Here is a 26,370-nt window from a genome sequence, read left to right as displayed (position 1 = left end):
TACAGATCAAATGATAATGGTTTGTCAATGTTCAAAACAGATAACCAAGGCAGGAATCCTCTAAGAAAATATAAATTAAAACATATCTACACAGAAAAAAACACATTAATTGTCTGCCTTGACTGCCCCCACAGGTCAGTCATGCAAATGGTCCTTTGGCGGCAGCCAGCAAATTGCTTCTTTGAGAGATCAGAAAGAGTTGGTGGCTGCAGGGGTCACTTCCCAGGACTGGGACGCTCTGAGCAGTTGGGATAGCTTCCTCCAGAGATTAAATCCCATTTCTGATGTGTACCTAGGAGAGAGAGGTTTCATTCAACGCCTATTCCCAGCATTATCATGAGAAGGCTGCATGTAAGGTTTGACGCTTCCTCCGGTGGGCGTTATGTGCATCGTGGAGGAGAAATGAAAGTGTGGGGTTGGAGGGCTCTCTATACACAAAACACGTTCACGGTAGAGTACATTTTTCAGTAACATCGATTCACCAAAATGCATATCTCAGTCCCAGAGTATTTAAAAATGTACTAAAATGTGGTGATAAACATCGGCAGTGAAAATCATTCAGCTGCACCAGACTTCCTTTAACGGCTGCTCCGCATCAACATAAACAAGGACGGGAACGAGGGGGGAGGGTTTAAGATTGGTAGACAGAGCCTACTTAACATGCACTCTTAAGAAATGTCTGATTAGAAAGAAAATAAAGTACCTGTACAGGCTGCGGCCAGTCGAGGGACACTGGCTGCAGTGACCGGAATTGTACTTGGTCCAAACTCCAAGTAGGACTGGACGTCAGCAGACAGCGAAGAGAAAGTGAAAGCAGCAGGACGCTCTGACCAATAAAAAGCAAGAAGATGAGAGCGACGTGGGAGCCAACCAATTGTAAGCCTGTTTTTGAGCTTTTACTAACAGCGCTTGCACACTATACAGGTGAAACCTAAAAACAAGGAGAAATAAAGATAATTCTCCTTGTTATGTCTCTCCTGGGGAGGCATATATTTAAGCCCATTCCCAGGTTTACCTGTTCTTGTAAATTTGGGAATGTGTCAAAATCCATTGATATTGCATGGGAACACCCACGCAACCAGAGCTCGAGTTGGGGTACCACGCGGGTGGACGGCGTCCCCCCACTTATTTTACCAGGTTTTTACCAGGTGGACGCCGTCCCCCCTGCCCAAAAGCTGGCCTTTCAAATATGGCTTCTCTGATGCAATCGCATCTAAGGGATGAGCGAGGGGAGGCAATCAGTCTTATGGTGGCGTTACTTCCTGTTGTGATGTCACTTCCGGTGACACCACCTAACTTGGAGCGTCCACCCACTTCTTTTTTTAGGACTTGTGCCCTGCACGCAACACCCATAGAAACGTCTCCCTGGGGCAAAGTAATAAGACACAAAACCTCTTATAAATATGCCCCTTAGGTATCTGACACACAATGGCATATAAATCATACATTTTTACCTTTCGCAATCATTGTTTTTTCACTGAAAATGGTCGATTCAATAAAGATTTGCATTTTATAAAATTGTGTCGCTGCGTGAAAGGCTCGTTGAAATTATGTTATTAAAAAAAAATCCAATAACTATGTTCTTTCTTCCAAAAGAAACTTTCCTTTACAAAAGCTTTTCGAAAGACCATACCCGAGCTCCTATGAATGAGAGGGAGAGAAGCATGTTCCCATGACCAAAGAGCACCTCTGTCCGTGACCCCCCCCCCCCCTCCACAGCACCCTGTGTACTCTTCTTCTTCAGTCAGGTCGTGGCATAGTGCAGGTCGCTGTCCCTAACTCGCTGCAGAGAGAAGTTCCAGCTTTGCCCAGTTGCTGTGTGGTGCGGTGGCCGTGATGGAGCACGGCCATGGCCGGTAATAGCCACCAGGTGGCAGGCTCACTAAAAGCAGGGCGAGTACAGTGGCAGGCCTGCGGGGTGCTACGTCCGTGATGGCCACTAGGTGGCAGCAGTCAAACAGAGTGAGACTGCCGGCTGGTAGACAGCCGGGCGGCCGGTAGGTGGCAGCCTCCCCGCAGGTCCCAGGCCTTGGCAGCAGCAGCAGACCACGAGCACTCAGTGCAGCAGTGAGAAGAGGGGAAGCAGGGACGGCAGCAGAGGTCCGGGAGGAGCAGCGCGAGAGCCGGCAGCCTGGCATCCCTCTGGAGGAGCCGGCAGGGCATGGGGTTCAGGGATGAGCCCCAAGGTGAGTACAGCTCCTGTGGTCGGGGAATGGGGGGTGTGGACTAAGGGTCAGTCATCTCTCCAGGTGCTCTGAGCAGAAGCGACCGGATCCCAGCCAGGTGACACAGACGAGGAGCACTGCAGGCTGGTCCCGTCTGCCCATCCCTGGATGGATGCACCGGAGTGGGATACGCCTGAGGTACATTCTGCGTGGAAAGTGGAAACTCGCACCCTGAGATAGGAAGCGCGTGCATGTGTGTCTGATATCAAGCTCTTTAAACATCTGGCGTTCCCGAACTTTAAATCGCCTGGCTAGCGATGGGTGAATGGTTCACAACAGTCGCAGAAGTGGGGCGTAGTAACTGCACGATTGCGCCGCGCTATCACTATCACGTTATCACTAGTGCGCAGTACTCTACAGATAACGCGGTTATCACACAGTAGCTGCACGCAGCGCTAGTTTGTGATGGGGTGTAGACGGTGTGTTTGTCTGCATGGGTATCACCCACGGGATGTTTATACAAGGTAGCGCCAACATGTGCTTTATGCTAACTTAGGAGCGCAGTGGCGGGGCTCACTGGTGTGAAGAGTGCAGTGGTTACACTTAGTGGAAATGGTGAATTTTAAATGGAAACGGAGTTTGCTTGGACGCATGATTGTATTTGACGGTAACGTCTTTGATCGAGGGGTGGGCACAGGGTACCAGTGTCCTGGGCACTTTGGCTAATAAACGTGTTTCTGTACTGACTTCGGCTTCGATATGTCACTTTTGTAACCCAGGTGCACATATCCACAGGTAAGTGGTCCCAGTCTGTGCCACATTCCACCAGACACGAGCAGCGTTCAGAGCTTTCTGCGCAAGTCTCTGACATCGCGATAGATAGCGCATCACTAGAATGGACACACCTTCCTCACAGGTGAGACGGGTCTCCGAGTGCCAGGGACCCGGTAGATTACAAACTCCACGCATTTTCCGTCTGTCCAGCAGGACTTTTCGTTCAAATTGTCAGCAAACACAGCTACTATGTGTGTAATTTAATCGTTGTGTTTAGATTGACATTATTAAACCATCATGTTATAACAAAAAAGGTCAAGTGAGTGGCCGTAGATGGGAAGGCGAATTCATGGCATGCTGGCAATATGTGTGATTTTCAAATATTCTCTCTCTTCAGAAGATTGGGTCAGACGTCAGAGTCGCGAGCCATGCAGCGAAATAATCCGGACAGGTGCGAAATAACGCGAAGGTGACGTAAATGCATGCAGATTTATAGAGTAAAAAGGGAGAAATAGAGACGGATTATTCAGCCAGTTCTGTGCAGTCTTAAAATAAAAGTTATAGTTTCAGCTCCACACTTCTAAAATACCTGGTGTTTCGTATTAAATCACCAGCATAACGTGCAGTGCCCATTAATGTTTAATAACGATAGGGTATTACATTGTTAATTTGAAGAACTATATTTGAAAATACTAATTATCAGGAAAGGTGTGAAGGAATAATTTAAATAGAAAGCTGGGAAAATCCACCCACCACAAATTCCTTTGAAGGTTACTTCTACATTTCAAGCAGATGTATTCCCACCCCCAAATAAAAAAATAAAAAATAGTTCGTTATAAGTACAAAAAAAAGGGAGAGAAAGGCAGGTGGATATCAGCGATTGCCACAGAAATATTTTAACAGCCTCAATAATACGAGTGCTACTGGTCCGAATAACCTGAAATAATAACGATAAGATTCGGAATATTAATAGAAAAAATTGTAAGAAAGGCGGTGCTGGATATAGCACCCATCACTTCTTCCAGCGGTGTAGGCGCTTTACCAACTTTTGTATCGAGGTACAGTACCATTGCTTAACCGGGAAGTGATCAATTATTGATAACGATATAGCACGGTCTGGGGACACACATTTCAAAAGGAACGCGCTGCACACGGGGCCTGGCAGAGTATGAGGGTTGTCATTGAGGTCGGGGTGGTGGTCTGTCTTTCTGGCAGCTCGTTCAGCGCCTCGAGGCGCACGGGTAAGGTGGAAGCACATCCGATTGAGGCGAAGAGACTCACACCATTTAATATGGTGAGGAAATAAGGGTACCGCGATTGGTATGATATATGATGAGGGAATTCGGAAAGAAGGGCGGTATCAATGATGCAATGCGGATATACAAAGAGACTTATGGTAAAGGGGTCAGTACCATACTTTACCATGTTGAAATAGGGTAAACATGATGGTGCTGTGAATTATAATGAAGTCATGTGCGTAAAAGTGTCGCCACCGTATTATACAATTAGGTAATGGGTTCAAAGGCCAGTCCAATTAATGTAATGAGGCTACACCTTGGTACCGTGAAACAAAACGAGGAAATGAGCACGAAATATCTGACCCCACAAAATAAAATGGGGAGATAGTGGCACGCGACTGGTGCCATGCTATATAATAAAAGACAAACGGAGGCAGCGGCATATGTGATGAGGGAGCAGTGTGAAAACACGAGTACCGTGATATCGAATGAGGAAATCAGGATAACTGAGTGAAATCGAAAGAAATGATGAGTGTAAAAGGTTGGCATTGTGATTTATTACAAGGGGGTGAGAGGGCAGGGGCTGCTGCGATGGGATATAACGAGGGAATAAGAGCAGAGAAGCTGGAGCAATGGAATATCGTGAGGAAATAATGGGAAAGCTGGTGCTGTGAAATATAAGGGAATAAAGGTGATTGGAGGGCATATATATAATGAGGAAGTGAGAGTAAGAGGCTGGCTGCACAATGGGCTTTTATAGGAGTACGTTTCATTCTGGAATGGTTTCGTAGCGCTTTGGAAGTTCGGAGGAATGGAAAAATAGATAGATAGATAGATGGATAGATGTATAGATGGATGGATGGGTGAAGAATGTTAATATTTAGTGATTAATTAGGTTAGCAACTTGATAAATAATTTAGAAATGCGAAGAGAAAATACACTGTAACGGTTTATACTGAAGAAAAAAAGGGCAGCTAAACGTGTTCATGTTAGATAATAAAGACAAAAGTGAAAGATAAGGGCAAATACTTGATAGATGACGTATAACAATAAACTAGGGCTAATCAGACAGCTGGGATATAAAACCAAACATAATATGCATGTACAGAGAGAAGAAATAATGCTGCACGACGCGTACCATATGTCATGACGATGCCAATACGACCACAATATATACAACAACAAAAAGGTGAGGAGAAGTGAACTGTGGTCGGGCGGCGGGTGAGATGGGGCAGAGGGGTATGCGAGGCCGATTGGGAGGTAAGGAGAGTGGTGAGGAGCGAGGTGTGAGAGGCGGTATGCGGGTGTGAGAGGGGACTGGAGAGAAGGGGTGGATGGTGTGAGTGAAGTGAGCGGAGGGAGGTGGGAGGAGTGAGAGGGAGGATGTGAGACGGTGAGAGGAGACAGGATGAGAGAAAGCAGCCGAGAGGGGTGAGGAGAGCGGCAAGGGAGTGAACGAGTTCGAGTTGAGAGGTCATGGTGAGGCCAGATGAGGAGAAATGTGACGGAAGTGCGGAAACGCGAGGAGAGGTGAGTGGGGAGGAAGGTGAGGGAGAAGAGGAGGGCTACTGTTGAAGGGTGAGAGAAGAGAGCTGAGAGGTGATATGTGAGAGGTAGAAAGAGAATGTGAGGGAGAGCAGCCATAGGGGAAGAGTACTGGGGTGGGTGCTGGCGTGACAGGGGAGATTGACGTGGGTTCAATAAGGGGTGGAAGGACAATGGGAAGACGTGGAAGGGTGGACTGGAGAGGTGGAGGATACAAATACATAAGACAGAAATTTGAAGGGACAGAGTGGAGGTGAATGAGAAGTGCTGAGGGGTGCGAGAGGTGAGGGGGCCAGAGAGGCTGAGATAAATGCGAGAGACTGTTAGAGATGAGGGGAGTGGAGAGACAGAACTGCGAGAGGTGATTGAAGGTGAAGTGAGAGGTTGAATGAAGAGAGTTGAGAAGATGAAAAAAAAGGGGTGAAAGAAAATGGCCTGCAAACAGAGAAAGGGATCCGGGATGGGGAGAGGTAAGAAGGAGGGAAGAGGCGTGGGTGGACTGCTTGACTCTGCTCAGGACTGCCGGGGTTTTAAGGGACACCAGCTGCTCCCGGCCAGGCCCAGGTGAGCTTCGGATATTTATTCTCCAAAGTGTAACTCTACAGCACCCCCGGGTCACCAGGTGACCCCGTCACAGGATTTCTTTTTGGGGGGGGGTGGACATTGATGCCAGCGGAAACGAGAGAGGCGCCCGTTTCGATGGTTATGCGTGAATGTCTGCTCTATCTCAGTTCAGCATGTCTCTCTTAATCAGTGGATTCTCTGGTACCACTCTCTCTCTCTGGTGACTGTGTGGTCAATCATTATCTCACTCACTCTCTTTTTAAATATTTCGCCAGAATATTTGTCCTTTTCTTTCGCTTTAGAAAGTCTGGACCAGGAACCAGTTTCACGTAACGTTCATTCAAAAAACACTAGCCTCGTTAAAAAGATTAGTCCCGACACCAAATAGCAAAACAGAATTACCAGATTGTAACGGTTTCTAAATTTAAAAAAAATCTGGAAGATTTTTACCGTCATTTGGAAGATAACTCCGCAGCCAAGTCCCTAATCCTGAGAAACGCAATGGAGGACTTTGCGGTGTGTTTTTTGTATTTCGGTGTTTTACATCGCACTCTCGTATCACCACCTTTCGCCTGTTTCACAGCACGGACTTTGCTGTAAACAGTTATTCTACGAATGCGGTGTCTTCTGAGGTGGTTGGGGTTCGGGCCCGTAAAACGGGATTGGTCGGTGGCCGTGAAGTGTTCAGGGGCGGGGTCCGGTTCTAATGGTGTGAGGGCTGCTACCCGTGTGGGGTTCAGGTAGAATATGTCTTTAAACAAACGGTTGCCAGCCATTCTGCTGCACATATTAAAAGTCTGTGGTGCTCTCAGTTGCAGTCCTAAAAGGTCAGCGTTCTAGACGGGGAGGCCAATGAGGAAGGTGGGGATTCCCCAATGGGCTGGTGGTGCCTTTCAGAATTAAAAAACATGGGGCTGGCGCAGAGTCAGTTGAATGGCCCAGTCCCCCTAGGCCCTTCCAGGTACCGAGCTGTCATGAAAATGCCTCCCCTCCCAAGAAGCCAGCCACCCTGGACCTGCTAGACATGCCTTTGGTGTGAGATGTTGGGGGTGATTCGACCACACTTGGGACGGGGAGCGCCTACAGCCAACTAGCACTCTACGACCGAGAGTTGGGACGGCTGCGGCATGAGGAGAGAGGTGTGTGACTACCTCTAAGGATGAGTAGAGCTCGAACTGTCTTTTAAACCCGGCTCGTCCGCTGCTGTGCGACTGTCTCTTTCGGTCTGCGTCTCACTACATCTAGCCCTCCGTGGAGACGCCTCGCTTGTCTCTGGTTCCCATGTATTTTCCCTGTGGGGTGAAAAGTGCATGCCCAGGTCCTGAGGTGAGGAGTGCATCCCTCCCCTGCGGCCAGAGCTGCAGCCTGGCAGGAGTCCGCTTGGGTGAGAGGTCACGACCTTCTCGGGTGACAATGGCGGACCTCCCACGTGATGAAGAGGGCATGACACCCTCTGGCCCGAGGAGGGCTTCACCCATGGAGTGATAATAGTATCCTTTGCCATGGGCAAGGAGGGAGGACTCCCCTCAGACGGCGGGTGTCTCCTTGAGGGTAAGTGAGTTCCCGCCATAAGACAATCCGAGAGAGAGAGGTTGGCATGTGCCCCCCTATTCCGGGAGAGATCCACCCATGCCTATCTCAGTGGTGATGACGTCACGCCTCTTCCCGTGAGGACTCCCCATGGGGTGAGTGCGTCATTCCTCTCCTGGGGTGAGGGGGCATGCCGTCCCCGGGTGAGGGGGGCACCCTCCGCCATGGGGTGCCCGCGTCACTCCTCTCCGGGGGTGAGGGGGCATGCCTTCCCCGGGTGAGAGGGCACCCTACGCCTAGGGGTGTACGGGCGTCACTCCTCTCCGGGGGTGAGGGGGGCATGCGTTCCCGAGTGAGGAGGGCACCCTACGCCCAGGGGTGCCCAGGCGTCACTCCTCTCCGGGGGCGAGGGGCGCATGCCTGCCCCGGAGGGCGCCCCCCAGCAGGGGTGAGAGGGCCGTGCTGTCGCTGCACACTCCGGGGAGGCCGGGCAGGAAGCCGCGCGGCTGCAGCGAGCCCGGCCGGCGTGTGTGGAGTTCACGCCGGGGTCATGTGAAGTTCCTGGCCGGGGCTTTACCCCGGCCTGGAGGAGGCCGGTCACATGCGGCGCGGCAGAGACTGCGGCCTTTATCTGCGACTGAAATAGCAGAGGAAACCGCTGGAATAACCCGTGCCCGGGGGAGGAGTGGGCACATGGGACCGGGTGAACAGGCCGGGGGCACAAGGGATGCAGGGGGCAAGGGGCACATGCGGCAGCGCCGGAGGCCTGTGGTGGCTGCGGGGTAATATTGTGATATGGAGGCCGGGTGACCTTTGCAGCAGCACAGGGGAAGGAGAGAGAGCATAGGAGAGGGGGTGGGATGTTGGAGGGCACACCCCTCAAACAGGCGGGCTGGAGCACAAAAAGAAGGACTGGGCAGGAGATACACGGGGTACAGGTGGCCCTCGAAGACCAGAAGCACGGGAGAAAGGTGGCTGAAGAAATAGGGCAGTGCTGGCAGGGCACAGGAAACAAGGGGCACACGAAGCAGAATTCACCAGGAATGGAAGGACAGAGAGGGAAGTGAAAGGAGCAATCAAGGGTAAGTAGGCAAGGGGGAAGAGAAACAGGCAATACCAGCATTTCGGAACAAGAAAGAGTGGAGATGTATTTCCCCCATTCACTTACATTGATGCAGAGGCATGTTCAGGCTGAGGCAGTTAAAATGAAGCGTTTTTGGGCTTAAAAATCCGGACTTTCTCCTGAATCGGGTCTGTTGGCATATATTGGCCTTGCAGAAAGAGACACCAGGAAAGAGATACAGGAGGAAGACAAAACAGGAGACAGGGGAGACATGGGTAAGGAGAAACAGGGAAGAGAAAACGGGAGGCTGATGAGACAGAGGTCAGAGGAGACACGTGGAAGGAGAACAAGCATTTGCAATGCAATAGGTCTCGCATTAGGAAAGTTTGAGCTATTTGTCTTGTAAATGACACATTTTTTATTTGTGTGTTGGTTTTGAAAATAGCGAAATTAATAGCTTTGTCAATTACAATGCCAATAGTTATAACTTTCACAAATGTGACACCTATAGCATTTGTAATGCAACATGTTTTGTATTTACGTGACTTAGATGTATTGCTATTACAAATAACAATGGCTTTTATTTTTTTTAAATAATTAATACTTAAATAACAGTTATTGTAATTTATAATGGCAATAGCTTAAACTTTTGTAAATAACATGCCTTGGGAGGAATGCAACAAATGAGCTGCAGCAATGCAAGCACCATCCTACGGTTGTGCATGGCTGCAGTGGCAGCCTCTATTGCGGTCTCTCTTCTGCTGGTTGGGTTTTGAACTGCGGTCTCTTTTCTTCTCTGAGGACTATCAGCACAATTTGTAAAGGGTACCTTAGAGGTTTTTATAGGGTAAAGCTAGATGAAACATCACATTACTGAAATAATTGTAAAATTATAGCAAGCTGAATCAATGTCAGACGCCTTTTAATTGCTCATATCAGGGACAACTCTCAAGAAACACATTTTATGTCCACTTTATATTCTGCTGCACCTACACATTTTAGATTGCCCTCTGTGACTTGCGGGGAAGGACCTTCGTCTTTTCCAAAATAAAGCACATTTGGTAACTAAGCAACGAATAACCGCTTTGAGCTTAAAAGCAGAAGAAATTATTTTTTACACACTTGTGGATGTTTTAACTTACCTGCCAATAGCCAGTTCCATTTTTTACTCCAGTGGTAAATAAGTGTGATGTGTTATTGAAGACATTTCATGTTCCCTGAAAAAGTCTTTCTCGGTTCTTAAATCTCCCTTTATTTAGACACAGAGTTAAGAAGGTTCGACGTTGTTTGAGCAAAGAAGGAAGTAGGCTTTCCATTGTTCATTGATTGACAGACACCACCTTTAAATGCGTTAATAAGCGTGCAGTCTGCACTTCAAAGACTGCTGTCATTCCTATACATACCACCCAGACATTTCTACACATTTGTAACCTCAGTTTTTTTGCTCATCTTAAGAGCCCTTTAGGCAACATCTTGTTAAAGTGAGAGGCTTCGAATATTTTAATTTCCGAGCCGAATTATTTAAAAGCGCTCCTTGATAAAGGACTACTCCAGTCCGAAATGCATTGGAGCATTTGTTGAACTACTGTTGATTCATAATGAACACAGCGTGATGTAACGCTTGACTGTACACTTTTGTGAATCCACTAAATACAAACGATGATGAAACTTTGAACCCATCTTCTTGAACTATTTTCGATTGAACCCATATTTGAGTCAGGCCTTCCTGAACATTTACAAGTGTGCCTATCATACAGGGATGCGCTTACGTACCCACGTAGCGCACTCATCTTCAGACTCTAACCATTTGAGCCACACTTCTCCACATACAAGAAGCATGGCTCTGTGAGCTGGCAGATAATGTGCCGGCAGAAGGCAGTTTTTCTTCTGCCTTTTTTCTTCTCAGGAGCCCTACTGTTGGGGTGATTTAGAGTGAATATTTATTGCTATTCTGTCAGAACGCTGGGTCTGTGTTCTGAAAAATGACATGTTGGTGCTTTGATCTCTTTGACATACGTGTATGCAATGGTAATGTGCATTTACATATGATAATCCCATAAAGGCTTCTCACCATGGCAACACCAACCAACACACGCCATGTCTGTGAATCATCAGACCAATCATATTTATTTTCCGCGTTATAATGAATTTGTTTTTCAGTGCATAAATACCTCTACACTCTATCTAGTGCACATTTGTCGAAAAGTCTTCTTTCGGGTGAGTGACTATTGTTTTGGGTTCAGCTAGATAATATGCAAAAAAGAAATTAACTCGTATAATGAAAGCCAAAAACGAATTTCACTTACCCTAAAGATCTTTCTGTGTATCAAATATTCTATTGGCTTATCATATTGCATGAGTCTTACGGGTGGTAAATGGCCTTTCTAGTTTAAAAGTTATGACAGCTTTGTACTTCTGTTTACCCCCTTCGTAAGAAAAAATAAAACACACATCGCACATCGATGACGTCACGTGTTTTTTTAGATGCCTTGCCTAAACATCGTAATGGTGCTGCGCAGCCCGGTCCAAACAACATTTCAGGAAGGATGACAACTTGCACCCTTCATCGAAGGCACTCAGCACATTTCCCAGAATCCTTCTGGCCCGTGTAAGCACCCATCCAATGCAGGACTATCAACCCCTGTCGGCAGATCTTTCAAACTAGAGAGGTACCGGCGTTGATTCACAAAGCATTTTATGCAGCGAAGTGTAACGCAGGTGCGCAAACAGCAACTCCGAGAACGTAACTTTTACATTTAGGAATTGAACTTCTGAATGCTGCAATAATAACAGTGTTACTGCTGGGTGGGGCACACTGAAAAACAGGAGAAGACTCACAAACTCAGAAGATTGTCGGTATCCACATAAATGCAGATTTGCTTCTGTTAAAGCATCATTTCCACCGGCGGTCGTTGGGAACGAACACCCTCATGTATATTACAAGGTTTACAATCCCGGGCGGAAGTCAGGCAGGCCGGTGGCAGGACGTGAAGACACACCGGAAGCCCGGGCGGGCTCCCGTGAGGCGAGAGAGCCTCGCACGCACAGAAGGAAGAGACCGCCGCCGCCTGCAACGAGCCCTCGCCTGGAGACGAGTACCGGTGAGTGGGGGCCTTTGCTGAGCTGCGAGGGCGGGGGGCATGTGTGTGTGCGTGGGGCGGCGGGGGGCTCTGTATGTGTGTGAGCGTGTGTGTATGTGTCTTGGAGTCTGTGTGTATGCGTGCGTGTGTGTATGCGTGTGTGTATGTGTCTTGGAGTCTGTGTGTGCCTGCGTGTGTGCCTGCCTGTGCCTGCGTGTGTGCCTGCCTGTGTGCCTGCCTGTGTGCCTGCCTGTGTGTGTGCCTGCGTGTGCATGTGTTGTGAACAGCCGGCCGGGATCGGAGCGCAGGGGGAGGGGGGGAATGTGTGTGCGTGCGTCTGTCTGTGTGTGTGTGTGTTGTGTGTGCCTGCGTGTGTGCCTGCCTGTGCCTGCGTGTGTGCCTGCCTGTGTGCCTGCCTGTGTGCCTGCCTGTGCCTGCGTGTGTGCCTGCGTGTGCATGTGTTGTGAACAGCCGGCCGGGATCGGAGCGCGTGACCTGATCCGATTCCGGCCGGCTGCGTGCGCGTGACAGTCTGTTGTCTCTGCCTAGTCCTTGAACGGGAAAAGGACTAAAATGATTACAATAGATCGCTTTGCGACAGCAGGGGCTTTCGCCCCTGCATCGCAGGCGCGACCTAAAAAGGGTGGCACAGAAGACAATGGGCAGAGGCATCGTAAGAAGGGCGCTGGGCGGACAATGTGTACCGGGCTACGATCTGCAACAGATGGCACCAGGAGAGTGCAACATGTCCTGGCCTGGTGTGCATGTGTATGTTTGTGTATATGTATGTTTGTTGTGTCTCTGCTTGGAGTGACCAGGGGACCACTTCATTTCATATGGCAGTGTTTATATATGAGAGCAAGGTTACCACGCAAAGGCTACATTAAGCTTGTTGGTGTATGGTGAGTCTAACGTCTTTCACTTTTTGAAGTACATTCAAAATCTTACAAGTTCTGTTTTTCTTTCTGGGAGCCTTCTATTCCGAAGGATGTCAATTGCATCGCTTTTAGACCCCTTAGAAAACTTTTTTTCTGCAAACCCGCCTAGAGAAAATAGTCGTAGGTAGCATGCAATTTTTACCAACTAAACTTAATAAAATCGACGTGTAAAAGCTTCAACTGCAGCTACCTCAAAATAATTCCCCAAATGTATTTTTCATAATTTCTGTGCTTTTGTTGAAATGTATAAGGAAGTCCTTATTGATTCGATAAAAAATAGAAAGCTATTGTGTTAGACGAGAAACATTCTCCACAGGTATGTGCATAGGTGCCATCAGAAACACGATTTTCTACAAAAGATGTAAGCATAAGAAACATAATAAAAAAGAAACTAGCAGTTAATACTGGTTTGCGAATCAGTTTGCAACTTTTGTTGCTAGCTGAATGTTTTACTTTGCAGCTGTAAGTTATGAAATATGCCAAACAGGCCATGTGCCACTTGATCAAAAGAAAGTAAAAAAAGGAAATTGCCATAAGAACTCATTTTTATGCACAATTTTACATTGTAAACAACAGCATGTTTTGTCTCTAGCTAAGAATGTGCGTGGTGGTAAAAAGCACACATCAGATAAAACTGATTAGTTAAACTGAGCTGCTTACATTTTTGATCTTAAAAGATATCACAGAGGAACAAATCTCTCTAATGATCTCCTTCATTTGAGGCTTTTACTTCAGTATCATTCGAGATTATTATTACTGACTTGCTCACTTCAAACAAGCCCTCCAATGACATGGGGCCTGACAATTCGAAATAATCTATTAAAAGAGCACATTCACTGGGGGCCGCTGTTGTGGCTTATTGGTTCAATGCCATTTTATTTACAGTCAAATCCTCTAATTTTCCAAGGGAGGGGACGTTATGATTATTAAAACACAAGAAGCAATTACAAATTGATCCTAAGAATTATAAATTCTCCTCCATGCTTTGTTCACCTGCACAATTGTTTTCTTAAACTCTATTAATATATTTGATTGATTGGTTTAAAAAGAAAGGCATCCTTCATGCAACCCAAACGAGGTTTTACAAGGCTTATTCTGTTTACACATGTAGATGGTCTTTTCAGTTTTGGGCTGTAGGGTGATGTGCAACTAAGCGCTAGCCTTGCAATTGCAAATTCAATGAATTAGCTAGGGATCAGGTTCGGTCTGAAGCCCGAGATGCTAAGGATGGGTTCTCTCCGGAGTCTCGCATATTTTATGTCTCAATTTTATTTGGGCACATATTTGTGAGATCACATAACAAGTTGAGTAGGTGTGCTGAGATCAATTGCTGGTCAGGGGTGCGTCAGGAATGTGTCTTGGCTCTCTACCTTTTTAATATCTTCTTAAATGACCACAATGACTCCCTGGCCTTACATCCATAAACACCCCTTTGCCTCTCTGGTCAGGCGGCCAGTACCTAAGAATTCTTTATAATGCTTATGAAGTTTTGCTGCTCGGCCATACTGCATTGGTCTTTCAGCTTGCTGTTAATGGACTAGTAGCCTATTGATTTGCCAACGATTTCAAAGGAAATTTGTATTAAACACAAATTCTGCCATTTTGCAAGTCACGTTTCTGGTCCTATTGGCACCTGGATAGTACACAACTCTTTAATTACTTCCTACGTTGCGATATTTGGGTATTGTTGATAATAAACGAAATATTAAGAAAATAAGAAAAAAACATAATTGACCATAGTGGTCGGCACCCTAGGACAGAGTCCACTATGTCACTTAATAGAAGTGCACTAAGCAAAAGCTATTATATTACTAAATTATGGCTGTCGTATTTGGCTTCTGACTACCAATGTCCCTATTGATTGTATGAAGATCTAGTTTGACACAAATTTCTAGGGCTTAGAACTCTGACACCCTACAATCAGAGGCTCGGATTTATGCTTTTTGGGGCTCTTGCCCTGAAGACCACCGTGGACTAGTATTATTCAACCAGGAGTGTAGCTACCACTGGTGCAACAGGTGCAGTGCGCCAAAGCCCATTGAACGCTGATGATGGCTGTATTTTTCTACTCAACAGCAGCCAAAGGGGCCGCTTCCCTGCTTGAACAGTTCCCGTGGCACCCAAGCTGCGTTACTGTATTCACCTGTTCATGCAGCACCTGGCGATATTTCTTCTTGGCTCCCTTGTGAGTGTCGAAATCTAAAGGTGGCTAGTGTTTTGATCATTATTAATTTTGATCAGGTTGGATCAAGATTTTAGGCTTGACTGTTTACTTTGTAGATTTTAGGTTGACCGTTCATTAGTCAAAAAGAAAGTTACATTTCATTATTTAGTGGGAATTTCTTCTTGCTGATTTTTCCTAGTTTTACACCAAAGCATCTCTATGTTTCTATGTAGAAATATGCACCAGTTATGGACTTTCATGATGGCCTATTTGATTGTTCAAAAACACATGTCTTGAATGCTAATATGTTTTTGATCACATTCCAGCAATGGACAAGATCAGTGGGATATTGTTAACAGGATTCTTTATAATATTTTTCCTCAGTCTCAGCGAAGGGGTTTCACTTACGTCCTTTAACACTGATAGCATCTTGCTCATTGTTGCTCTGACTATTTTTTTTATAAACTTGACAATTTGGGATTCATTGCTGACTGAAATATTTCAGCTTATTGTTTTTAATTCTACTAGTTGTGAGGTGCACCATTCACTTGTCCTTCTGTTCTAGAACATTTGAAAAGTGTTTAGACTCCATATACGTTTTAGTGGATTTGTTAATTGATTGATCCATTGAATTGTCATCTTGTGGAATTTGCGTACTATTGATTTGATGAGGTGAATGCCTTTTTTTATCGGTCTTTAAGATTTGTTTAATCCAATGAAACACAGAAAGAAATCTGGAGAGTTGGTCTTTTGAGAAGATTGAAAAATTGCCATTCTAAAGTTGCTATGCATTTTACAGGACTTTCATACTAAAGGTAAAGAGAAGCAGACGTACCTTTTGTAGTCATAACTCTGGTGTTTTCTAAAATAGTTCACAATTGGTAGTCTCAGTGTCAGAGGATTTAGTGGCAGAATTACTTGTTGAAAGATGTGTTGATGTCTTCCTGTATTTATTTGTAAAATTCCCGTGGAAAAAAACGCAAAACATAAAAATTAATCGAAATAGTGTTCCTGCCCCATACTTCCTCACTAGAAGACCACTGTCTGTTTAACACCCCAAATTCCCCACTCTATCAAACTGTGTGATTCTGGACAATTCCTGTTATAACCCTGTGCTTGTATGTCAGCCATTAGTGAGTCCCTTAGGGCATATCAGTTAGCATGGTCCAGTTTACAATAACATGTATTTATACAATTGAGCCATTTACAATGACATCTGTCAGTCTCACAATGACCCATAAAACTCCACAAACTGCGAGTAGTGTTAGTGTATGATAGGGTTTCCGCAACTAGAGCTTTAAAAAAATTTACATTACAACAGAGATGTTTAAAAAAAGAATGGCACTGAGCCACTCTGTAATGGGTCATCACTAACATCTTTGGTCCTATGTGAGAGTAGGAATCAAGGTGTGGGGGAGCCATCAGCCCTCAACGTTCCTTCACATTATTTCTGATGAAGGATCATACTGTGGGTAGTTTAACGGAGAGACTTGGCTGCCAATAGAATTTTGGAAGTCGGGTATTTGCCTTTTTAAAAGGGATAACTTATCATAACTACAATGTCTGATATGTTAAATATGTTCAGTTTTGCCATTTTGTATCATATTATAATTAATTATGTTTGCCATTCGCGGGGCCGTGATGATTTTGGTTTTATACAAGGCACAGCATGAAAAATGGTGAAGACCCGTGCATTAAGCTTTGGTGATGGGAGAGAGGCTGGAAGCAGACATAGGCAGACACACACAGATCTGTAAATCCACAACACACAGGCATTTGGCTAGCAAATACACAGTAAGCAACAATGAGCTTGCAATAGAGGCAATCAGATCTGGGGTCTTAAATACAGGCCAATGATCTTCAAATACGCAGTGAGCGGGCTTCAAGCAGAGATGCGCACACTAAGAGATCCCACGTACAGGCAAACAAACAATGCATTCAGTGCAAGCAACCAGATCGGGAGATCCCAAATACAGGGCAATGACCAGAAAATGCAAAGTGAAAGGGAATGAAATAGACAGATATGGGGATGCCAAGTTAAGACAGCACAGAGAGCGGATGAGCGGGGCTGGCAGGCGCATATTCGGACATGGGAGTCGTATCTGCACTATGAACCTTACTGAAGAAGCTACTTACTTCCTCACCCACTACACCAAGCATGACGAAACAAGTAGAGGTTACTTCGATACTAAAAGTAAGAGATAAGCAAAAGAGGTCAATCTTCTAAAATGCTGCAGAACACCGGTCAGGAAGTGGGAGGGTAAGGTACACATTATCTATATAAGCTTCATTAGCACATCTCAACCTTTGTGAAACTCTCCATGCTGTCAATATGCACATCTATGGGCCTGGCAGTCATCATTGACAGCATGGAGACACACTCAAAAAATGCCTAATTTCTGCATTTTCACTGTTAAAACTAAATACAAACAGGGAAAGGGTTGGTCTGTCTGCATTTATTTGTAAAATTCTGTGGAAAAAAACGCAAAACACAGTAATGTATTGAAGGTATAAATATAAAACTGCAAAACTCCTCAGAGTAGGTGGTAAGGTCAGAAGTCAAACCGAAGAGCGTATGTAGCCATATAAGATACTCACAGCAAAAGCTGTGGAACACCTGGCAGTGTTTAACTCAAGTACATTTACCTTTATTGTTTTAAAAGGTTAAATCATCATACAACAGTATGCAACAATACATTCCATAAATATTTCTTTTGCGCAAAATAAAATAAGTCGTCATGATAAATCTTGGCTGGACTTATAGAAACAGACACTAAATGTACCGTAGTCACGGCTATAGATTCAGTGCACACTAAAGCCCGTGTGCTGCACATGGGTCTTCTCTAAAAGGTTCATGTGAAACAATAATGGCACAGGATAAAGTCAGCAGTCTCGTTCTTGGTGGTGGCACTCTTTCTGTAGCCAGCTTGGATCACAGCTTCCACGCTCCACGGGCATTGTGTTAAGTGCTGTGTTACACGTTTGCAAATGAAGCCAGGCAAGAACAGACTTGATACTTCTGTCCTATCGAGAAGCTGTTCACACACTCCTTAAGTTCCATCAATGTTTGATTTCAGAAGAGAACTTCTTTCTTGTTTCACGATCTGATAAATGCAAAATAAGTTCACAACATCTCCTTTCACCCCAATACATACAGAAGCACCTATTTATTTTTTATTTTTCCAGTGCTATCTGATGAACTTACGCTGTAGCGGAAGAAAGGAAAGCGAATAAAGACTTCAGTTATGTATGCCCGCAACGCTGTCAGCAGATATTTTTGAGGCGCAGGAGTTACAAAAACGTTCCACATAATTGCTGAGCAACTTTCTTTGCTATAACATTCAGGTCACTTGGAAAATGACACATTCTTCTTTTTCAGTTTATCCCAAGCATAGATGAGGTACATGCATATCCAGTGTCTGATGCCTCATTTGTAGTACGTCCCAAGCAGGCAGGTGATTTCTCAAAAGTGCTCACACCACAGATCAGACCACTTAGCACCCAGTTCATCAATTTCCCTTCAACTGAGCTTTTTTAGCTATTAGACAGGGACTCACTCAACCTTTGTATATACTTCACAATATATATTTAATTTATATAAATTTAAGTCAAACCAAAATTCTGTGCGACTCAAGATGGGCAAGCCAGCGCTGAGCAAATGGAAAATCCTGCTTGTAGTAAGTAAAGCATCATGTCTAGGCTGTAAGTTTATCGAATTAAACCTGCCAGCAGGTGACAGTGAATACCCAGAGGTAATGCAGCTGAAACCTGGCAGCAGGTGACGTAAAACACACAGAGCATAGAGACACGGCTGAGCAATACTTGGCAGCAGGTGACATTATAAAACACAAGGAAATCCGCTGCAGGATACCTGTCTGCAGCTGCTACTATAAAACACCCAAAGCTGAGAGTTAACGCCAAAACCTCTGAAAAATACTTGGCTGCAGGTGACAGTTTAGAACAAACAGCCCTGAGAAACCAATGAAGAATACCCAGAGACATGTGACAGTGTAAAACACACAGAGCTCAGAAACACAGAGGAATACCTGCCAGCAGGCGACACTGTAAAACACCTAAGAGATAACACCGAAGAAAACATTGCAGCAGGTAGCAGTGTAAAACACACAGAGCTCGCAGACACTGCTGAAGCCTGTGTAGTACAGGTAACTGTGTAAAACACACTCAGAGAAGCGAGACACTGCCAAAGACTACTCTGCAGCAGGTAACAATGTAAAACGCACACAGACCACAGATACACCGCTGAAGAATACCTGGCAGAATGTGAGACTGTAGAACAGAGGGAGCCCAGAGGCACAGTCAAAGGCTTGTGGAAGCACATGACAGTGTAAAACATACAGGGAGCAGAGCCACTGCTGAAGACTATGTGGCAGCAGATGACAGTGTAAAACACACACAGACCACAAAGACACCACTGAAGAATACCTGTCAGAATGTGAGACTGTAGAACAGAGGGAGCCCAGAGGCACAGTCAAAGGCTTGTGGCAGCACATGACAGTGTAAAACACACAGGGAGCAGAGCCACTGCTTAAGACTATGTGGCAGCAGATGACAGTGTAAAACACACACAGACCACAAAGACACCACTGAAGAATACCTGTCAGAATGTGAGACTGTAGAACAGAGGGAGCCCAGAGGCACAGTCAAAGGCTTGTGGCAGCACATGACAGTGTAAAACACACAGGGAGCAGAGCCACTACTTAAGACTATGTGGCAGCAGATGACAGTGTAAAACACACACAGACCACAAAGACACCGCTGAAGAATACCTGTCAGAATGTGAGACTGTAGAACAGAGGGAGCCCAGAGGCACAGTCAAAGGCTTGTGGCAGCACATGACAGTGTAAAACACACAGGGAGCAGAGCCACTGCTGAAGACTATGTGGCAGCAGATGAGAGTGTAAAACACACACAGACCACAAAGACACCGCTGAAGACTTCCTGGCCGCAGATGGCAGTGTAAAACACTCAGGGCTCAGAGACACTGCTGCATACTACCTGGCATCATGCGCCAGTGCAGAACACCCAGAGATCAGAGACAGCTGAATACTACCAGGCAGCAGGCGACGGTGTAAAACACACAGAAATCAGAGACACTGATGAAGAACATGTACCAACAGGTGACACTATAAAAACACACAGAGCTCAGACTTACTGCTAAAGACTATGAGGTAGCAGATGACAGTGTAAAACTCACACAGACCACAAAAACACCGCTGTCTAAGTCTAAGGTCATCAGGCATTTCGGCTTCACACTTATATCTTACGCTGATGACACCCAAATAGTGGTGTCCATCTCTAGCAAGCCCGAGAAAACAGCTGAGTGTTTTAACCAGTGCATGTCCCACATAAACCAATGGATGGGTACACTCAATGGAACCAAAGCTGAGGTACTCTTACTAGGCTCTGACACATCCTTCTGGTCACAAAACTGGTGGCATTCCAGTATGGGCGCTCACCCTACCCCAGTCCATAAAGTGAGGAACCTGGGTGTCATTTTTGATGACAGACTGACCTTCCAACACCAGGTCAACAAAGTTGTCTCATTAGTGTGTCTCACTTTAAAATCAATCCGTAACGTGCACTCCTTCATTCGTCCTGAAGCAGTAAAAACACTAGTAACAGGTCCTAGCCATGGCTAGACTAAACTACGGAAATGCACTATACTTAGGCCTTCAGAAACAGCACATGGTTAAACTTCAGCAAGCACAAAATGCTGCCGCCATACTGCTGCTAGACGTCCCCAAATTTCAGCCCATCTCTGAAGGCTTGAAACAACTCCACTGGCTTCCTAAAAAGAAAAAAATACTTTAAAGCCCTATGTCTAGCATACAAAGCTATCCACGGACATGGACCAGCATTTTTGAAGCAACACATCACATGGTACCATCCTTCAGAGCACATATGCTCAGCCAGAGCAAACTCCTCCAAACACTAAAATTCAAGAAAGAGAGCTAGGGAGGAAGAAGCAACGTCCTGGGTACTGTGAGGCTGTAGAACTTGCTTCCGTTAAAAATCAATAGCTGCCCATCACTGCTTGGTTTCAGAAAACTACTAAAGACATGGCTCTTTTCAAACGAAAGTATACCATCTTCGGCAATTCCTCCGCAAAGCGCTTAGAGGCCCCGGGCAATCGTGCGCTATACAAATTCCACAATCAAATCAAAGACTTCCTTGCAGCAGATGGCAGTGTAAAACACACACAGTTCAGAGACTGTTCTGAAAACTATCTGGCATCAGGCGCCAGTGTAAAGCACACAGACCTCAGGGACACCTGTGAATACTATCTGGCAGCAGACACCAGTGCAAAACACGCAGAGATCAGAGACACTGCTGAATACTACCTTGCAGCAGACACCAGTGCAAAACATGCAGAGATCAGAGACCCTGCTGAATACTACCTGGCAGCAAACGCCAGTGCAAAACACACAGTGATCAAAGACACTGCTGAATACTACCTGGCAGCAGCTGACACTACAGAACATAGAGCTCAGAAACACTGCAGAATACTACCTGGCAAAAGTGTAAAACACGCAGAGATCAGAGACACTGCTGAATACTACCTGGCAGCAGACACCAGTGCAAAACACACAGAGATCAGAGACACTGCTGAATACTACCTGGCAGCAGACACCAGTGCAAAACATGCAGAGATCAGAGACACTGCTGAATACTACCTGGCAACAGGCGACAGTGTAAAACACGCAGAGATCAGAGACACTGCTGAATACTACCTGGCAGCAGAAGCCAGTGCAAAACACGCAGAGATCAGAGACACTGCTGAAAACTACCTGGCAGCAGACACCAGTGCAAAACACACAGTGATCAAAGACCCTGCTGAATACTACCTGGCAGCAGCTGACACTACAGAACATAGAGCTCAGAAACACTGCAGAATACTACCTGGCAACAGTGTAAAACACGCAGAGATCAGAGACACTGCTGAATACTACCTGGCAGCAGACACCAGTGCAAAACACACAGAGATCAGAGACACTGCTGAATACTACCTGGCAGCAGACACCAGTGTAAAACACGCAGAGATCAGAGACACTGCTAAATACTACCTGGCAGCAGACACCAGTGCAAAACACGCAGAGATCAGAGACACTGCTGAATACTACCTGGCAGCAGAAGCCAGTGCAAAACATGCAGAGATCAGAGACACTGCTGAATACTACCTGTCAGCAGACACCAGTGCAAAACATGCAGAGATCAGAGACACTGCTGAATACTACCTGGCAACAGGCGACAGTGTAAAACACGCAGAGATCAGAGACACTGCTGAATACTACCTGTCAGCAGACACCAGTGCAAAACACGCAGAGATCAGAGACACTGCTGAATACTACCTGGCAGCAGACACCAGTGTAAAACACGCAGAGATCAGAGACACTGCTGAATACTACCCGGCAGCAGACACCAGTGCAAAACACGCAGAGATCAGAGACACTGCTGAATACTACCTGGCAGCAGACACCAGTGTAAAACACGCAGAGATCAGAGACACTGCTGAATACTACCTGGCAGCAGACACCAGTGCAAAACACGCAGAGATCAGAGACACTGCTGAATACTACCTGGCAGCAGACACCAGTGCAAAACACGCAGAGATCAGAGACACTGCTGAATACTACCTGGCAGCAGACACCAGTGCAAAACACGCAGAGATCAGAGACACTGCTGAATACTACCTGGCAGCAAACGCCAGTGCAAAACACACAGTGATCAAAGACACTGCTGAATACTACCTGGCAACAGGCGACAGTGTAAAACACGCAGAGATCAGAGACACTGCTGAATACTACCTGGTAGCAGCTGACACTACAGAACATAGAGCTCAGAAACACTGCAGAATACTACCTGGCAACAGGCGACAGTGTAAAACACGCAGAGATCAGAGACACTGCTGAATACTACCTGGCAACAGGCGACAGTGTAAAACACGCAGAGATCAGAGACACTGCTGAATACTACCTGGCAGCAGACACCAGTGTAAAACACGCAGAGATCAGAGACACTGCTGAATACTACCTGGCAGCAGACACCAGTGCAAAACACACAGACCTCAGGGACACCTGTGAATACTATCTGGCAGCAGACACCAGTGCAAAACACGCAGAGATCAGAGACACTGCTGAATACTACCTTGCAGCAGACACCAGTGCAAAACACGCAGAGATCAGAGACACTGCTGAATACTACCTGGCAGCAGACACCAGTGCAAAACACACAGTGATCAAAGACCCTGCTGAATACTACCTGGCAGCAGCTGACACTACAGAACATAGAGCTCAGAAACACTGCAGAATACTACCTGGCAACAGTGTAAAACACGCAGAGATCAGAGACAATGCTGAATACTACCTGGCAGCAGACACCAGTGCAAAACACACAGAGATCAGAGACACTGCTGAATACTACCTGGCAGCAGACGCCAGTGCAAAATATGCAGAGATCAGAGACACTGCTGAATACTACCTGGCAGCAGACGCCAGTGCAAAATATGCAGAGATCAGAGACACTGCTGAATACTACCTGGCAGCAGCTGACACTACAGAACATAGAGCTCAGAAACACTGCAGAATACTACCTGGCAACAGGCGACAGTGTAAAACAAGCAGAGAGTTTAGAGACACTGCTGAATACTACCTGGCAGCAGACACCAGTGCAAAACACGCAGAGATCAGAGACACTGCTGAATACTACCTGGCAACAGGCGACAGTGTAAAACAAGCAGAGATCAGAGACACTGCTGAATACTACCTGGCGATTCAGAAAAGGGGGTGGTGATGAACAGAGTGTCTGAATTAAGCAGACCACTCTTACCCAGTCCAAAGATCAGGGCTTGATCCATCACCGTTATTTAGCTCACTGCCCCATCCCAGCTCAGAACCTGGCTATATGCAAATTAGACCGTCCCTGGCCCAGTGCATCATGGAAACAGGGCAGACCAAACTACCAAGCCAATTCTTCACCAGAAAGGAGACAAGCTTCCGGGGACCGGTTTCTGGCATTACAGCCGTCGTCGGCCCGGCTTGCTTGAATCCTGATGGAGCAGTGAGCAAGGGACTCATGTCTGAGTATACCCTGCCACACCTATAGTGGCCAAAAACGATTCAGAAAAGGGGGTGGTGATGAACAGAGTGTCTGAATTAAGCAGACCATTCTTACCCAGTCCAAAGATCAGGGCTTGATCCATCACCGTTATTTAGCTCACTGCCCCATCCCAGCTCAGAACCTGGCTATATGCAAATTAGTCCGTCCCTGGCCCAGTGCATCATGGGAACAGGGCAGACCAAACTACCAAGCCAATTCTTCACCAGAAAGGAGACAAGCTTCCGGGGACCGGTTTCTGGCATTACAGCCGTCGTCGGCCCGGCTTGCTTGAATCCTGATGGAGCAGTGAGCAAGGGACTCATGTCTAAGTATACCCTGCCACACCTATAGTGGCCAAAAACGATTCAGAAAAGGGGGTGGTGATGAACAGAGTGTCTGAATTAAGCAGACCACTCTTACCCAGTCCAAAGATCAGGGCTTGATCCATCACCGTTATTTAGCTCACTGCCCCATCCCAGCTCAGAACCTGGCTATATGCAAATTAGTCCGTCCCTGGCCCAGTGCATCATGGGAACAGGGCAGACCAAACTACCAAGCCAATTCTTCACCAGAAAGGAGACAAGCTTCCGGGGACCGGTTTCTGGCATTACAGCCGTCGTCGGCCCGGCTTGCTTGAATCCTGATGGAGCAGTGAGCAAGGGACTCATGTCTGAGTATACCCTGCCACACCTATAGTGGCCAAAAACGATTCAGAAAAGGGGGTGGTGATGAACAGAGTGTCTGAATTAAGCAGACCACTCTTACCCAGTCCAAAGATCAGGGCTTGATCCATCACCGTTATTTAGCTCACTGCCCCATCCCAGCTCAGAACCTGGCTATACGCAAATTAGTCCGTCCCTGGCCCAGTGCATCATGGGAACAGGGCAGACCAAACTACCAAGCCAAATCTTCACCAGAAAGGAGACAAGCTTCCGGGGACCGGTTTCTGGCATTACAGCCGTCGTCGGCCCGGCTTGCTTGAATCCTGATGGAGCAGTGAGCAAGGGACTCATGTCTGAGTATACCCTGCCACACCTATAGTGGCCAAAAACGATTCAGAAAAGGGGGTGGTGATGAACAGAGTGTCTGAATTAAGCAGACCACTCTTACCCAGTCCAAAGATCAGGGCTTGATCCATCACCGTTATTTAGCTCACTGCCCCATCCCAGCTCAGAACCTGGCTATATGCAAATTAGTCCGTCCCTGGCCCAGTGCATCATGGGAACAGGGCAGACCAAACTACCAAGCCAATTCTTCACCAGAAAGGAGACAAGCTTCCGGGGACCGGTTTCTGGCATTACAGCCGTCGTCGGCCCGGCTTGCTTTAATCCTGATGGAGCAGTGAGCAAGGGACTCATGTCTGAGTATACCCTGCCACACCTACAGGAACAGGGACAGGAACAGGAACAGACGAATTTGCATGTAGCCAGGTTCTGAACTGGGATGGTGCAGTGAGCTAAAAAACGGTGTTGGATCTAGCCCTGATCTCTTGACTGGGTGAGAGTATTCTGCTTAATTCAGAAACTCTGTCCATCACCACCCCATGTTGTTAATTATTTTGTCCACCCTAAGCGTGGAAGGGTATACTCAGATGTGAGTCCCTTGCTCATTGCACCATCAGGATTCAAGCAAGCCGGGCCGACGACGGCTGAAATGCCAGAAACCGGTCCACGGAAGCTTATTTCCTTCCCAGTGTAAGAATTGGCTTGGTAGTTTGGTTTGCCCTGTTCCCATCAGGCACTGGGACAGGAACAGACTAATTTGCATATAGCCAGGTTCTGAACTGGGATGGTGCAGTGAGCTAAAAAACGGTGTTGGATCTAGCCCTGATCTCTTGACTGGGTGAGAGTATTCTGCTTAATTCAGAAACTCTGTCCATCACCACCCCTTGTTGTTAATTATTTTGTCCACCCTAAGCGTGGAAGGGTATACTCAGATGTGAGTCCCTTGCTCATTGCACCATCAGGATTCAAGCAAGCCGGGCCGACGACGGCTGAAATGCCAGAAACCGGTCCCCGGAAGCTTGTTTCCTTCCCAGTGTAAGAATTGGCTTGGTAGTTTGGTTTGCCCTGTTCCCATCATGCACTGGGACAGGAACAGACTAATTTGCATATAGCCAGGTTCTGAACTGGGATGGTGCAGTGAGCTAAAAAACGGTGTTGGATCTAGCCCTGATCTCTTGACTGGGTGAG

At 46.5% G+C, this 26,370-nt stretch overlaps 1 protein-coding gene across 2 annotated transcripts in view; it reads left to right on the top strand.

Annotated features, from left to right (window-relative positions):
- Positions 1 to 2,044: 2,044 nt before the first annotated feature.
- The window catches only part of HIC1 (HIC ZBTB transcriptional repressor 1), a 79,228-nt gene continuing 54,902 nt past the window's right edge, over positions 2,045 to 26,370 (top strand). The window contains exon 1 of one of the 2 annotated variants that reach the window (XM_078680139.1): positions 2,045 to 2,186. In XM_078680139.1, coding sequence (XP_078536265.1) covers positions 2,162 to 2,186 — 25 coding nt within the window. In that variant the 5' untranslated portion in view covers positions 2,045 to 2,161. Of the gene's footprint in view, positions 2,187 to 8,746; positions 8,899 to 26,370 lie in introns of those variants that run through there. The other variant, XM_078680140.1, reaches the window with a different exon arrangement.

Source organism: Lissotriton helveticus, chromosome 3_1, assembly GCF_964261635.1.
Source record: "Lissotriton helveticus chromosome 3_1, aLisHel1.1, whole genome shotgun sequence".
In the NCBI taxonomy this organism is placed as follows: domain Eukaryota; kingdom Metazoa; phylum Chordata; class Amphibia; order Caudata; family Salamandridae; genus Lissotriton; species Lissotriton helveticus.
The sequence above is the reverse complement of the archived record's forward strand: the minus strand, read 5'-3'. Positions and strand labels throughout refer to the sequence as shown.